Source organism: Nyctereutes procyonoides, unplaced genomic scaffold (genome assembly GCF_905146905.1).
Source record: "Nyctereutes procyonoides isolate TBG_1078 unplaced genomic scaffold, NYPRO_anot_genome, whole genome shotgun sequence".
NCBI lineage: Eukaryota > Metazoa > Chordata > Mammalia > Carnivora > Canidae > Nyctereutes > Nyctereutes procyonoides.
Window position 1 is genome coordinate 49,156,125 of NW_026575126.1, and position 15,368 is coordinate 49,171,492.

Consider the following 15,368-nt stretch of genomic DNA (forward strand, 5'->3'; position numbering starts at 1 on the left):
GGACTCTAGTGAAAATTGCACAACAATGTGCATGTATTGAATGCCACTGGACTGTACAGACTGTTTTGTGTTCTTTAGAATACTTAATACTTCCTTTGGGGGACTGTACACTTAAAAAATGGCTAAAATGGTAAATTTTGTTATGTATCTTTAACCACAGACACACACACACACACACACACACACACACACACACTGACACCAAGTTCCAAATTTTTCTCTGGGAAAAAAAAAAAAGTTGACACACTCCCTACACTAGCCCAGAACCAATCTTTTAATTCTTTGCCAATTTGATATGTGTGTGGGGGGCGGGGGAGGAGGGAATGTCATCCCAAATGATCAGTTTAACAAACCTCCAGGCCAGTGGTTTATTTATTTATTCATTTATTATTTTTTTCTGGGGCCAGTGGTTTTAAACCAGATAATCAGGGACGCCTGGATAGCCCCCCCGGGGGGGGGGCGGGGAGAGAAAGGAGGGAATGTCATCCCAAATGATCAGTTTAACAAACCTCCAGGCCAGTGGTTTTATTTATTTTATTTTTATTTTTATTTTTTCTGGGGCCAGTGGTTTTAAACCAGGTAATCAGGGACGCCTAGATGGCCCAGGGCATGATCCCAGGGGTCCTGGGATCGAGTCCCACATCAGGCCCCCACAGGGAGCCTGCTTCTCCCTCTGCCTATGTCTCTCCTTCTCTCTGCTTCTCAGGAATAAATAAGATCTTTTAAAACACACACACACACACACACAATCTATTCTCAAGAGACCAAGACACTGGGAGAAAAACATGGTGATAAAGTCATTTTAATTCCAGTTCTTAATACTGCAAATAGAACTTCAGCCAAGGTCCTGGGATTTTCTGCCTACCATACGAAGGCAAAAAACAAAAAGACAAACAAAAAAAAAAAACTAACAAAAAAAAAAAAAACGGGCACTACAGTGCGGTCTTATAATATTTAATTTCTGGAGGAAGCTGTTTCCTCCAGACACAGAAACAGGCTCCCGGGACGACCCGAACGTGACACCCGCCTCGCCCTCGGGCTGGAACAGCGCAGCCCCAGCCCTGGAAAGGGCGGGATGGGAGTGGCACGCATGCGCCCAAGCCCGGGTCCGGGGAGTGGCCGCTCTAGGCGGCGGGGAGGTCGCGGGGTTGAGCGGGCCGGGCGGCGGGCGCGGCTTCTCTATGGTCGCGGGCCGGGGGCACGCTCCTCCGCAGTGAGGCCTCGCTCACTTCCGGAAGTGGAGCGGCCTCCTTCTGCTCCGCTTCCGCGGGGGTCCGGGAGGCGGCTGGCGGCCGGGTGGGCCCGGAAGGAGTGCGGTGGTAAGCGCCGGCGTGGCGGGGAGGCCCGGGCTGGGTATCCGGGCGGCGGGGAGGGACGGGTCGGAGAGGGTGCGCGGGGCTCCAGGCAGGCCGGGGGCCCGAGCGGCGCCGTCCGGGCCGCGGGGCGCGGACCCCCCGGGCGGCCGCTCTTCCGCCCGCGTCCTTGCCCGGCGGGTCTCGCCTGCGTGCCCTCGGGGGTCAGGCTCAGCTGGCCGCTCCGGGACCTCCCCGGGGCGGGAGGGAGGGGGCATCGCTTCCTTGCACCTGGGCGGGCGGGCGGTGCGGGGGAGGGGGACGAAGAGACGCCCGCCGCGCGGGAGCCGCAGCCGCAGCCGCAGCCGCAGCCGCAGCCGCAGCCGCAGCCGCAGCCTTGGGCGGCGCGTCCAGAATCCATCAGGCCCCTGATAACCTGGGCTTCGGGTCCGACCGGCGAGGCAGTTCCTGCCCGAAAGCGGAACGATTGCTCCCGTTATCAAACAGGGTAACGGACGCGCACAAAAGGCGACAGAGAAACCGCAAAAAAAGTCGCGCTGCGTTTCGGCGAGAACCCAGCTGCTCTGATTCCGCGGCTCCTAAGGGGAACTTGTGCATAAAGGGAGTTTTCTTTGAAGAAAGAAAAAAACAAAAAAAAGGGTAACCGAGAATCGGGTTGCGTCTTAACTGAGGATCTTTAGCCGGTCGCTGGGCGGCCACCCTCCCCCCCCCCCGCCCCCCAACTTTGATGGAGAAGAGAAAGAGCCCAGACGCTGTCATGCCCTCAGCTGTCGCCGTTGGGTCCTCCCTGCTATAGCCCATTGGTCGGTCCTTTGGAGGGTGGTCTTGATGTCACCCTCGGAAGAAGCTCTTTCCTCTCTCCTCCAGGCACAGCCCCGAGCCGGCGGCTCAGGGTGCACGTGTGAGTTTAGGTGGTTCGGTTTGTTCTTGTCAAAGCTGTTTGGTAAACAGCCAGTCTGGGTGTCAGATGTGTTCTGCGTTTCTCTGCCTGTCTGCATAGACGTGCTGGAAAGACTTCGTGCCCTCCTGCTTGGCGCTGACCTTACGTAACCGGCACTCCGTAAGTGCCAACTGTTAATACATCTGTTGTTGTCCTCTAGGCTCTCTTGAGTACCTGTGGATAGAGTTTACATCTAAACCTCCTTCAAGGTAGATATTATTATTATCTTGGACTTAAGAATGGGGAAGAGGAGGGGATCCCTGGGTGGCGCAGCGGTTTGGCGCCTGCCTTTGGCCCAGGGCGTGATCCTGGAGACCCGGGATCGAGTCCCACATCAGGCTCCCGGTGCATGGAGCCTGCCTCTCCCTCTGCCTGTGTCTCTGTCTCTCTCTCTCTATGACTGTCGTAAATAAATAAATAAAAAAAAAGAATGGGGAAGAGGAGACCCGGGGAGAATAACTGCGACCTGTTTGGAACTCACTTCTCTCTGTTCCTAACAACTGTTTTGAGTATACAAGGCTCTCCTGGGAAATTACAGTCCAGGAGATGAGGAAAGACGCACAAATCAAAGTTACATGAATGCACAGAGGCAGGAAGGGCTAATTTGATTTAAAGGTTTTATTTATCCATGAGAGACACACAGAGAGAGGCAGAGACACAGGCAGGGGGAGAAGCAGGCTCCCTGCAGAGAACCTGATGCTCAGCTGGATCCCAGGACCCCAGGATCACACCCTGAGCAGAAGGCAGATGCCCAACCCCTGAGCCACCCATGCGTCTTGAGGATTTGGATCTTGTCAGTTGAATACTTTTGACCCAGTGAAGGTGTGGAGCTGCATTACAGATGACTGGAACAGTGTGTTACAGAAAAATGGACCAAGGAGCAGGAATTAAGAGATGGGACCAAAGTGTCATTAGTAACTAAAGAAGTAGGAGATAATTATAATAATAGTATTAGCTAGCATTCATGTTGCACTTATGTGCTGGGCACTATTCTGAGTGTGGTGCATCTATTCATTTACTCCTATCAACACCCTTATCAGTAATATTAATATCCCCGTTTTATAGTTGAGGACACGGACACGGAGGCAGAGATTAAGACCTCAGACTTGCCTGAGGTCACACCATGAATTGGTAGAGCTGGGATTTGAAATCAGTCTTTCTGGCTCCAGACTTTCTACTACTCTACTTAAAAATTTGTATTGGGGCTCCTGGCTGGCTCAGTCCATAGGACATGGGACTCATGATTTCAGGGTCATGAAGTCTAGCCCCACTATGGGCATATAGCCTACTTTAGGGGGGAAAAAAAAGCCTCATTAAAAAGTTGTGTTGATTTTTTAGCATTCCATAAAGATTCTTAAATGACAAGCTTACAATTATGGGCTTTAATTTCTCATGGTCAAGAAGGTTTTGAGCAAAGGAAACATTTGATTGGAATTTTGCTCCAGGAGGATGATTCAGACATTGGAGAGAGGAGAGTTTGGAGAGAAGAGGAAATGATGTTGGAAGTGTTATTTAAACTTTATTGTGCTCACACCGTACCCGTACCTTGTCTGAAACATATTTAGGTATATACATTTATTTATTAGTATGCAACAGCTCTCTAGTCCCCAAACGTCTGTATGCGCAAGCATCTCCTAAGGGCTTTGTTTATTTATTTTTTTAAGATTTTATTTATTCACAAGAGAGAGGCAGAGACACAGGCAGAGGGAGAAGCGGGCTCCATGCAGGGAGCCCAACGTGGGACTCGATCCCGGGTCTCCAGGATCAGGCCCTGGCCTGAAGGCAGCGCTAAACTGCTGAGCCACCCGGGCTGCCCAAGGGGTTTGTTTAAAATGTACATTCCTGGGCCTCTCTCTCTCAGATATCCTTATTCAGGTTCACCAACCTTGCAGGTGATTCTGTCAGAGATTCTAAAGAAATTACTACAATAGGGGGTCAGATATACGTTGATTTGATTTTCATCTGCAAATATCCAGAACCCATCTTTGTGCCAACTACTTCAGGTACAATAATAGAACTCCGTGGCTTGATACCTGATCTAAAAGAGCTCAGAATTTGATTGGAGAGGGAAAGACAACTCAAACTGATAACTGAAGTCTGCTTACTGACCAGTATTTTTAATCACAAGTTACTGACATCTACAGCATTTAGTACAGGATAGGTCACTGAGCATATGCCACGTAACAGAAACAAAATCAGTCTTGGAGAGCCAGAACAGCCTTCTGTGTGTTGTTCTGCCCAGTACCTCTCACCAGCAGTAAATCATGCCTCAAAGTTCAGGCAGCCAGTCAACCTCTTGTGAGTTAGCTAGCTACCTTTGCCCTGGTAATTTCTGACTCCTTCCAGAAAGAAAATCTGTTTGGATAAGAGTTGATATGGTAAGAGCCCGGAAATGCTTCTCTTGTATTAATGAAAGCCAGTGTCTGCCACCTACAAGAAATACACATAATATTCTCTTTAATATGTATGTGTGTATATATATATATACGTGTGTGTGTGTGTGTGTATATATATATATATATTCTCTTTTTATTGCTATTTCTTACCCTTGCCTTGCTTACATGTGGGCACATTTCTTTGTATCTCATAGTCACTAGAAGTGTGCAGTCATTCTTTGGATGTTTAAAATGTCTGTAGTAATTCTACTAGTGTATATAGTGGTGTCTCCAGAAGTAGGCCTGGGGTGGCAGAAATAGGCACCCCGTGTCTTTTTTTTTTTTTTTTAGGTTTGTTTGTTTAATTATTTATTCATTTACGTAATCTCTGTTACTTAATCTCAGTGTGGGGCTCAAACTCATGACCCTGAGATTAAAAGTTGCATCTCTTCCTACTGGGCCAGCCAGGTGCCCCTCTCACCCCTATTTCTATTGTGACTGCTTCTGCTTATTTATCTCATGGAACCCCATGCTCCCCCTAACAGCCACAAGCTGGAGTTCATGTTCCAAAACGCAGTGTTCTCACATCCTAGTTTATTTTCTCCAGTTTGGACTTCGCAACTTTCTAATAGCATAAAGGAGCAAATTAGTCCTTCAAACCATTAGCTATTACTGATTGTTATTGGGATAATATAGAGTTACGAGGTCACATTTTATTGAGACCATGATTCAGTACCTGACTCTGCCCTATATAAATGAGGTCTCCATTTTCTCATCTGTAAAATGGAGTGAGAGTAATAATTATCTCATAGAGTTGCGTTTCACATTATAAGGACTCAGTAAATATTAGCAATGGTCATTATTCTTTGTTGTCGTGTAATTTGTAATGACAAGGAATAAATAGCCTATTTAAAGGCCCATAGGAAGCCAAAACTTCTGTATTCTTGCAGTGAAACATCTTTGCTAAGTAATGATTGAGATTATATTTTCAGGCTGGAATCCCAATAAATTAGTCTTCCAAAGGATTATTCCTAAAATGCTGGCATGTACTCTTGTCACAGTAAACATTTTGTTGAATAGAGGTAGAACTGTAATTCGATGCCACTGAACAAAGCACTTTGAAGATTATGACTTCTAAAGAGTTATCCGTCATTACATGACATCTTTATAAGGTAAGGTATAAAAATCCTCCACTGAGGGACACCTGGGTGGCTCAGCGGTTGAGCACCCACCTTCAGCTCATGGCGTGATCCCGGAGTTCCAGATAGAGTCCCACATCGGGCTCCCTGCAGGGAGCCTGCTTCTCCCTCTGCCGGTGTCTCTGCTTCTCTCTGTGTGTCTCTCATGAATAAATAAATAAATAATCTTTTTAAAAAATTCTCCACTTAAACTCAGAATTAATGTATTCCTCTTTGATAAACTCAGTGCAAATTATTGTATTAATTGCTCTTGGGGTTACTGAGGCATCGAACAGGTGACAGCAGTGCTGCAACCTCCTTCCAGAGAGTAGTCGGTTAGATGAACCCACAGATAAGTAGTTGATCAAGTCAAACAATTTTCCTTTCAAGGGAGCAGTAGCCAAGTTCCTTGCAAGTTCTTTAATCACACAGAATAATTGGGAGATTGTATCTCAGCCCTTTTTCTTCCTTCATAGATTTTTCAGATAACTATAGCATGTCAGTTAGGTATTTCTTTTGGGAAACCTAGAAAAGGTTCCAGTGATAGAGATCTTGAAATTGCCCAAGTCATCAGACTGTGATAATTGTTACTATCAGTTGTGCCAACAGACCAAACCCTATGAATGTTGAAGAAGAAATCAACTGTACAGTGTGTTCATGTTATATTTTATGTATTTGTGTTTTCCAAAGCTTTATGCCATTTCTTGACACTGAAATTTTAGAGATGGTATTTTCCTCAGGAAGTAAAATCTCTCCAGGTGTTTTAAAAGTTACATTGGTGAGATATCAGAACAAATTGTTGATTATATGCCATGAGCATGAGAACCTTTGGGATTCCTCACTTACACGGTTGGGAAAGTGTCAGACATATGGACCATGAAGTGGAAGAGGAGACCACATTTACTGAACGCTTCCTATGTGCTAGTGCTTACATGTGTCTCTTTAATGCTCATGTGAGGTAGGTGGTAGGAACCCCATTCCTTTCTATGTTAATGGGAGACTTGGCGAGAGTGACTAATTTGCCCACAGTCTCATGGCTAATAAACAGTGAAGCTGGGACTCAAAAACTGTCTGGTGATTGTAAAACTGAGGTGTACATACCATTGTTATATGGTGCAAATAAACATCGGAAAAAATTATACTCTTTCTCAGGGCCAGGAAGTAAATAACTCCAAAATATTAAAGCAGGTGTCGCAAAGGCCTATACTAAATATTTGATATATGGAAGAGCCCACAAACTCTCACTTAATTCATTTTGACCTGGGTCTCTGGATATAATAAGACAAAGCCAACTTAGAATTTTTAGACTTGCTCTCAGATCCATCCAGAGCCTTTCACACATGGAACCTACTGAACATGGATATCTGGCCTCTGAAGGTAAAAGAAAATAGAAGCAGTAATTTAGAAAACTTTTTGGAAGACCTTATAGGCAATCACTTTCTCAGCAATGATTGTAAACAACCTGCCTGCAAATTAAGGGACAGGAAAACTCTAAGCTGACACAACTAAAGCATGCTAGCCCAAGACCAGGTAACCCAGAAGCATCATACACTCCTCAGTAGACTCTGAAGGCATCACCTAAGGGAGAGGTTATGAAAACACAAATATTCACACAGATATGCCCGAGGTCAGACAGGAAACAGAAATGAGGAAAAGTGAGTGGGTGAGGACTAGCAAACCCGAGCAGGGCATGCCCTATCTGAAGGGTGTAGCTTCAGAGTTACCTAGCTCAAGCTGATTCTTGTCACTCCATATGACATCCTAGTCATGCCAGATCATCTGACTTATTTCAACAGAAGCCAGAAGTCTGGATTTTTATATGAAATCAGATTTTTTTCATTGAATTGCCGGCATTAAATTCAAGAGAAAGGGAGAGAAGAGGAGGAAAGAAAGAGAGGGTAGGGTAAGAAAGAGGAGCACCGGGATCCCTGGGTGGCGCAGCGGTTGGGCTCCTGCCTTTGGCCCAGGGCGCGATCCTGGAGACCTGGGATCGAATCCCACATCGGGCTCCCGGTGCATGGAGCCTGCTTCTCCCTCTGCCTGTGTCTCTGCCTCTCTCTCTTTCTCTCTCTGTGACTGTCATAAATAAATAAATAAATAAATAAATAAATAAATAAATAAATAAATAAATAGGAGCACCAAGTGAAAGCCTGTCCAAAAGCCAGATGTCACCACGATAGACTTGGTGGCTGCCCACGCGGAGACTGTTCCAGGACACAGAGGGTGGAAGTTCACGACAGTAATATTGCATCACTGTGGAAAGGCTCACCAGGTGGCTCATTATAATAATCACTCTAGGAAGCAGAGGGATGTAGAGCATTAAAAACTCTTTATCCGGGATCTCTGGGTGGCGCAGCAGTTTGGCGCCTGCCTGCCTTTGGCCCAGGGCGTGATCCTGGAGACCCGGGATCGAATCCCACATCGGGTTCCCGGTGCATGGAGCCTGCTTCTCCCTCTGCCTGTGTCTCTGCCTGCCTCTCTCTCTCTCTCTCTCTCTCTCTCTATCATAAATAAATAAAAATTAAAAAAAAAAAAACTCTTTATCCTGGGGGCACGTGGGTGGCTCAGTCCGTGAAGTGTCCTGCTCCTGATTTCAGCTCAGGTCATGGGATCAAGCCCTGCTTCAAGCTCTGTAGTCAGCACAGAGTCGGCTTGAGATTCTCTCCCTCCCCCTCTCCCTCTGCCCCTCCCTCCCACTTGCACTATCACTCTCTCTAAAATAAATAAATTTTTAAGTCTTTGTCCTGGGGCACATGGGTGGCTTAAGTGTCTGACTGTTGGTTCCAACTCAGGTCATAATGCTAGGGTTGTGAGATCAGCCCAGGTGAGGCTTTGCACTCAGCAGGGAGTCTGCTTGGGATTATTTCCCTTTCCCTCTCCTTCCCTCTCCCTCTCCCCTGCATGTGTGAGTGCTCTCACTCTCTAAATAAAATCTTAAAAAAAATTTTTTTTAAGTCTATCCTGGTGGATAAACAGTAGTTTTTTTTTAATATTTTATTTATTTGTTAATGAGAGACACACAGAGAGACAGAGACATAGGCAGAGGTAGAAGCAGGCTTTCTGCAAGGAGCCTGATGGTGGGACTCGATCCCAGGACCTCAGGATCACGCCCTTAGCCAAAGGCAGATGCTCAACCACTGAGCTACCCGGGCGTCCCTACATCGTAGTTTTTAACTTCATTCGCGTAATCCTCTTTGAAAGCCTAACAAGTATAGATTTCCTTCAGGCAAGCGGTCATATTACACTCATATGCACAAACACAACTTTGGCATGTAATTTTGGGGCACGTCTCTTGACATGCCCCTACAGATACCAGTTGAAGATGCAAATTTTGATTCAAGAAACCACAACACCTCAGAGTGACTCAGTCTCCAGAGGTTTGCTGTACTCTTCAATTCTGTGGTGGGCAACCTGTCATTTTAAACTCCCCTCTGTTTGCAGTTTCACAGACTTTTCCAAACTCAGGCATTCTCCCTCCTTAGTTTTGAATTAGATAATTAACACTTGTCATTTCGTGTGAGGCTTAAACACAAACCAAAGTGTATCCACGTGAACCAGGGCACCAGGGGTGGAGAATGGAATTAGTTCCTCTGTCGTCCCCCCCACCCCCATCACCTACCAGTCCTCTCTGGGGCCTTTGAGAGGAAAAAAGGATAGGGGGCCACAGGGACATTCTAATGTGTACTTGTGAAGGGACTCCTAAAGAGCCAGCAAACCCTCCCACGGCTCCTGCTGTGGGCTGAGTTTATAGAGAACATCTATAAACATCCTCGAGAACTGGTCTCCTCAAAGAGGCCTTTAATCATTGCCAATGCAGGAGGATGTGTTGACCTGCTGTTTGGAACTTGAGTGTCTGAGCTACATTTTATCACTTAAGAGGTGCTTTCTTCCTCTGAAAGTGCTGCTTTTCCTCATGGAAATAACCCAAATGCAGCCAGACAGAAATAGCAGAAGACATTAACTGACTTTGGTTAAGACGTGTATTCTTTCTCCCTTAGCTTTTACATTTTGGATTGAGGGTAACCTGAAGCTAGCAACATTCCTAAGATATAATCAAAGTCTGTGCTGTTTTTCTAGTTTGTTAAAGACAATTTTTTAAGACAAAGTTAGTGGCTACTTCAGCTTTTCAAAATACAACCTAAAAGGACATTTTAGATGCCAGCGTGCGGTTTGTTTTCTCCCATGAGAAAAAAAAACTTTCAGAGCCGGTAAGCTAGGAACTGCTTTTACCTCCTAGTTTTAAAAGTCTAATTGGTGAGAAATGACAATTTCTCAGTACACACTGTCAGTTCTCTGCAGATCACTTTGAAGGCCTCCTTGACCTCCTTCCAACTACAGTTTTGTATCTCCAGCTGCTCATTAGACACTTCTATTTGGAAGTCCTCATTACCGCAAACTCAACTTTTCTAAAACTCCACTTCTTTTTAAGATTGGCCCCATGCAGTCACAGTGACCCATTTATATCACAAGTACCTTTCTTCTTCCCTAGCTCTGACACCTAGGCAGCATCTTTGATCATTCTTTCTCTCTAGTCACAAGAACCCATACATTATTTTCTTAATGTCTCTCAGATACATTGATGCCTTTATCACCTTTCATTCCTTTGCTCTTTTCATTTTTTGTTACCTTTGTCCCAGAGTGATAAACATTTTATTTCTAAGTTATCCTAGTCTTGCCCTCCTTCCTGAGGGATTTGTCATCCTCAAGCACAGCTTTGCTGATCTGATTGCCCCTGAAACCTTTATGTAGACCCACCTGTCACTAACTAGGTACAAAAGCCACCTGTACCAGACCTGTCACTCTAGGGTCACTCACTGCTCCCCATGAAAACACTGACAAGCAGTGCCCACATCAGGCCCCTCTTTTCTGACCCCCTGCCCAGCCCTCATTGGAAGCCTTGGGATCTTTCCTCTGACACTGAATCCAGATGAGATCCTGAATGTACTTAAAGGGCCTGCACACTGCCCAGCTCATAGAATCTCAATAAATAGCAGTGGTTCAGGGCACCTGGGTGGCTCATTTGGTTAAGCGTCTGCCTTTGGTTCACATCCTGATCCCAGGGTCCTGGAATCAAGCCCTGTCTTGGGGGAGGAGGGGCTGCTCAGCGGGGAGCCTGCCTCTCCCCTCTGCCCCTCCCTACCCCTGCTCTTGTACGAGTGCTTGCACTCACTCTCTCTCAAATAAACAAAATATTTTTAAATGATGATAAGTAAATAAATAGCAGTGGTTCAACTATTGTTTCCTAGAATACTGTTCTCCTCGTGGTAGTTGTTTAACCAATATTAACCAGATAAAGGAACTACTTTATCAAAATGATTTTGATAGGAAAGGAAAATCGAAAGGAAAACACTTAGGAATTTTTTTAATGTTCCTAAACATACAAATAATAAGCAAATAGAATCATCAGAAATGATTTAGAGATTGTCATTAAGAACATTTATATGAACTCTTCCAAACAACAGAGGTTTTTTGTTTTTTTTTTTAAGGTTTTATTTTTAAGTAACCCCTTTTACTCATCATGGGGCTCAAACTCATGACCCCGAGATCAAAAATCACATGCTCCACTGACTGACCCAGCCAGGTGCCCCAGAAAAAAACAGTTTAGGCCTCTACAAAAGATTTCTCCCCTCTTTACTATTATTTATTATTGTGAATAACTGTGTTAATTTGATTTACTATATTTTAAATTTTTGTATCTTATGTTTATCTTTTAACTTTACATTTATCTTTGCCTAATAATCTTTTTAGTACTCATGAGGAATTTCTATTCTGCTTTCACACTGAGGTTAAAATTTAGTTGTGTTTATTCTTTGAGTTAAAAATCCCCCGCTGGTATTGGGCCAAAAGGAATGTAATTTTTTTTTTTTACAATTTTATATATATATTTTTTACAATTATTATAACATTGTACATTTTCATTAAGAACAGCTTGATAAATACAGAAAACCAAAAGAATTGCAACCCTTCCCACCCAACATACCCACAACCACTACAAATACTTCACTGTATTTTCTTCTAGTTTTTGTTCATAGATTTGCCTGCTTGCTTGCTTGCTTGCTTGCTTGCTTGCTTATTTATTTATTTATTTATTTATTTATTTATTTATTTATTTATGAAAAAGAGTGGTGAGAAGGAGTCAAGGAGGAGGGAGTGGGAAAGAGAAAGAACCTTAAACGGACTCTGTCCTGAGCGCCAGACTTCACCGGGCTTGGTCTCACAACCTGAGATCATGACCTGAGCCAAAATGAAGAGTCAGTAGCTCCACTGACTGAGCGAGCACTCAGGCGCCCCTAGATTTGCTTAAAATATAGTGCTTTCTATATAAGTATCATACGTCACTCTGTAAAAGGTAATACAATTTGGGGCCCCTGGGTGGCTCTTGGTTTCCACTCAGGTCATGATCTCAGGGTCTTTAGATCCAGCCCCAGGTCAGGCTCCATGCACAGTACAGAATCTGTTGGAATTTCTCTCTCCCTCTGCCCCTCCCCACTCTCCCTCTCTCTTTTCTAAAATAAATAAATCTTTAAAAATAAAAGGTGATAAAATTCTCATGACTATATTTGGAAAGCAGGTAACTTGCTACTGTATATGGTTTACTTACCATGTGCTAGACTTCTGTACAAGGCACTTCGGCTTGTATTCTCATGCTTCATTCTTCAAACCTCCCAGTGAGGATCAATGCTATTACCACCCCTACTTACACATGAGGAAGCTGAGTCCTCAAGAAGTCAGGCCCGAAGTCCAGGCCCCGCAGCTCGTGAGTGGCAGAGAGAAAGAACGCAGGCGGCCCAGCCCTGACACCTGTTTCTTAACCACTGTACCTGCAAAGTGGAAAAATTTGAGCCATTCTCTGCATGAGCACTATGGGTGATGAACAGTGAGTGACATACTTTGTCTTCACAATAGCAAAGTGGAGAAACTTCCCAGCCAGTGCCTGCTCTGTCCTAATACCAGAAATGGTATGAAGAGTCATTTCATTAGCTGCTGTTCACACCATACACTACATATATTTACACCATACACTCTCCTTGCCACTTTAACTGTCTCTGATCCTCACAAGAAGCCTTGAAGGTTTCTGTTCACCATCGTTACACAATTGAGAACACGGGGTTCAGCAAGCTCAAGTAACTGAAACATAGTCATGGAGTGCATGATTGATGAGAAGCTGGGATTCTAACTCCATGGTGTTCTGCACCATACTGCCTCTCTGTAAAACAATCTCCTAAGACCCAGATAAAAATAAGAGTGTGGTCCCTTGCTGTTTGCTTACTAGCAACATTAGTGTGTTTCTCTGGCACCAAACTGGCCAAATCCAGAGAGTGTGATGTGTGTTGGGTTGATTTGGGGGAAAGGGTAAATGGAGCCCCAGGGGAGTTTACCTGGCACAGGGCCCCTCTGAAAACAAGTTTCACTTCTCATTCTTTCTGTGAGAGTGTCTAAAAGCACATGTTTATGAAATAATTACCTAACGGGAAGGCAGATTTGTTTGGATTTTTTTTACAAAAGGCATTATTTACATGAAGTACATCTGTTATTGCCAACTCCAGACTTTTTATTGGCCCAAGAAGCTGTTTTGGTTTTGCTTTTGTTTTTAAATCATACACATGAAAAGACTTGAGAAATTGGGGAAACAGGCCAGAGAAATTATATTTTCCAAGTAAGTTAGTGCAAAAGAAAGATCTAGCATTCTCCACCACCCCAAGTCCATCAAGCTTTACACTACATTGTTTTGCTTTCCCTTATTTTCAGAAATATGACCGAGCAGAAGGAAATTCAGTGAGTTTTATTTGGTTTATGGAATGTGAATTTTTAGACGTTAAATTGGTCACATTTAAAAATCAGCTTTGGTAGAATGGCAGTAATCTCAAACACCTGCTAAACTATGTGTCCTAGTTCTGTTGTCTTTTTTTTTTTTTTCTAGATTTAATGATGCTTTACAACAGTTTTCTAAGTCTGAAGTTTTCTGTGCCTGCACATCCCAGAATTTGCTAAGAGATGGAAGAGTCTCCGCAAAACGATCTGAATGCAGTGACCCATGACAACGATGACCCCCTCAAGAGCACCAGCCCTCAGATTTCTGTTAGTGAATTTTCTTGCCACTGCTGTTACGACATCCTGGTTAACCCCACCACCTTGAACTGTGGGCACAGCTTCTGCCGGCACTGCCTAGCTTTATGGTGGGCCTCTTCGAAGAAAACAGAGTGTCCGGAATGCAGAGAAAAATGGGAAGGTTTCCCCAAAGTCAATATTCTCCTCAGGTAAAGCTCAGTCCTTATCAGTACCCCATACAGCTGGCACAATGTGCTTTCTCTTCATGGGAGCAGCTAGGTTTGAGAAGGCCAGAGGCGCCGAGCTGCCCCCCACCATGGTCACATTCTAGATCTGCTGGCGTATGTGAGGCAGGGAGCTCAAGGACTGCAGATCCAGACTCCCTTATGGGTGACCGTGATCTGTTTGTGATTTTCATAAAGGAGGAAAAGAAATTCTGGTTATCAAACCACTGCTTATAATCCTTTGTTGTATAACACTTTATTGATTTGTATCTACTGAGAACACCCCAGATCTAATAGAGAAAGTGATATAACTCCACAATTCTGTATAATTCCTTTTGATGCTGATTTTCATTCATCATCTTTGACTAATCTCTGTTCCAGTTTTTGTATCAATAGAGGTAGTTTCCCATGCATCGTCTCATACAACAAATGGTAAGACCTTTCAGGTAGTAGATTCTGTTCTGCTTCTGTTCATAATATTCATAATGTACTTGTGAGGTCTTTGAGACCTGGCTTTTCTTCTATTGCCTTGATACCAACAGAATACCAGAAAATTCCAGGAAAACATTAACCTAACATGCTTTTTCTATTTTTTTTTTTTAAGATTTTATTTATTCATGAGAGACATAGAGGCAGAGACCTAGCCGGAGGGAGAAGCAGGCTCCCCATGTGGAGCCCAATGCAGGACTAGATCCCAGGATCCAGGGATCACACCTGAGCCCAAGGCAGACGCTCAACCACTGAGCCACCCAGGCATCCCTAACCTGCTCTTTTTCATCTGAGACACATTGACAAACTCTTGCTCTTACCTGTCAGCCTTGTTAACCTAAAGGTCAATCTTATGTTGAAGGAAGATTCTCTGATTATGTGTAATTGAAAATGAAGAGAGCTCTATAGTAGGACCTAATGGTCTCCCTCTTACTACTCAACTCTACTTGCTTTCCTCTTTATGAATTAATTTTTAATAATACCAGCAATACATAGAAACCTTCATTTGTTTATATTCTTTTTAAAAGATTGGAATTAGTATTGATAAAGTTAAAGGCCGCTTTAACCTCTTCTTCCCCATCTTGCCATCTTTCCTTCCCTTTTTACCCAGTCATTTCAGCTATGACTTAGTTATGATTTACTTCAGATTTTTTTGTATATATATTTTTTATTGGAGTTCAGTTTATCAACATATAACACACAGTGTCCTTCAGATTTTTAAAAATACTTTTAAACATTATGTATCAATAGGAAATGCAAGTATTTCCTCACATCAGTTGTGCACTATCTACTCGGTTCTT

At 44.0% G+C, this 15,368-nt stretch overlaps 1 protein-coding gene across 2 annotated transcripts in view; it reads left to right on the forward strand.

The window, feature by feature from the left end:
- The first annotated feature begins 1,129 nt into the window (after positions 1-1,129).
- The window catches only part of BFAR (bifunctional apoptosis regulator), a 31,119-nt gene continuing 16,880 nt past the window's right edge, over positions 1,130-15,368 (forward strand). The window contains exons 1-3 of one of the 2 annotated variants that reach the window (XM_055340742.1): positions 1,130-1,319; positions 2,414-2,462; positions 13,728-14,064. In XM_055340742.1, the coding sequence (XP_055196717.1) occupies positions 13,802-14,064 (263 nt within the window). In that variant the 5' untranslated portion in view covers positions 1,130-1,319; positions 2,414-2,462; positions 13,728-13,801. The remainder of the gene's footprint in view (positions 1,320-2,413; positions 2,463-13,727; positions 14,065-15,368) is intronic. The other variant, XM_055340741.1, reaches the window with a different exon arrangement.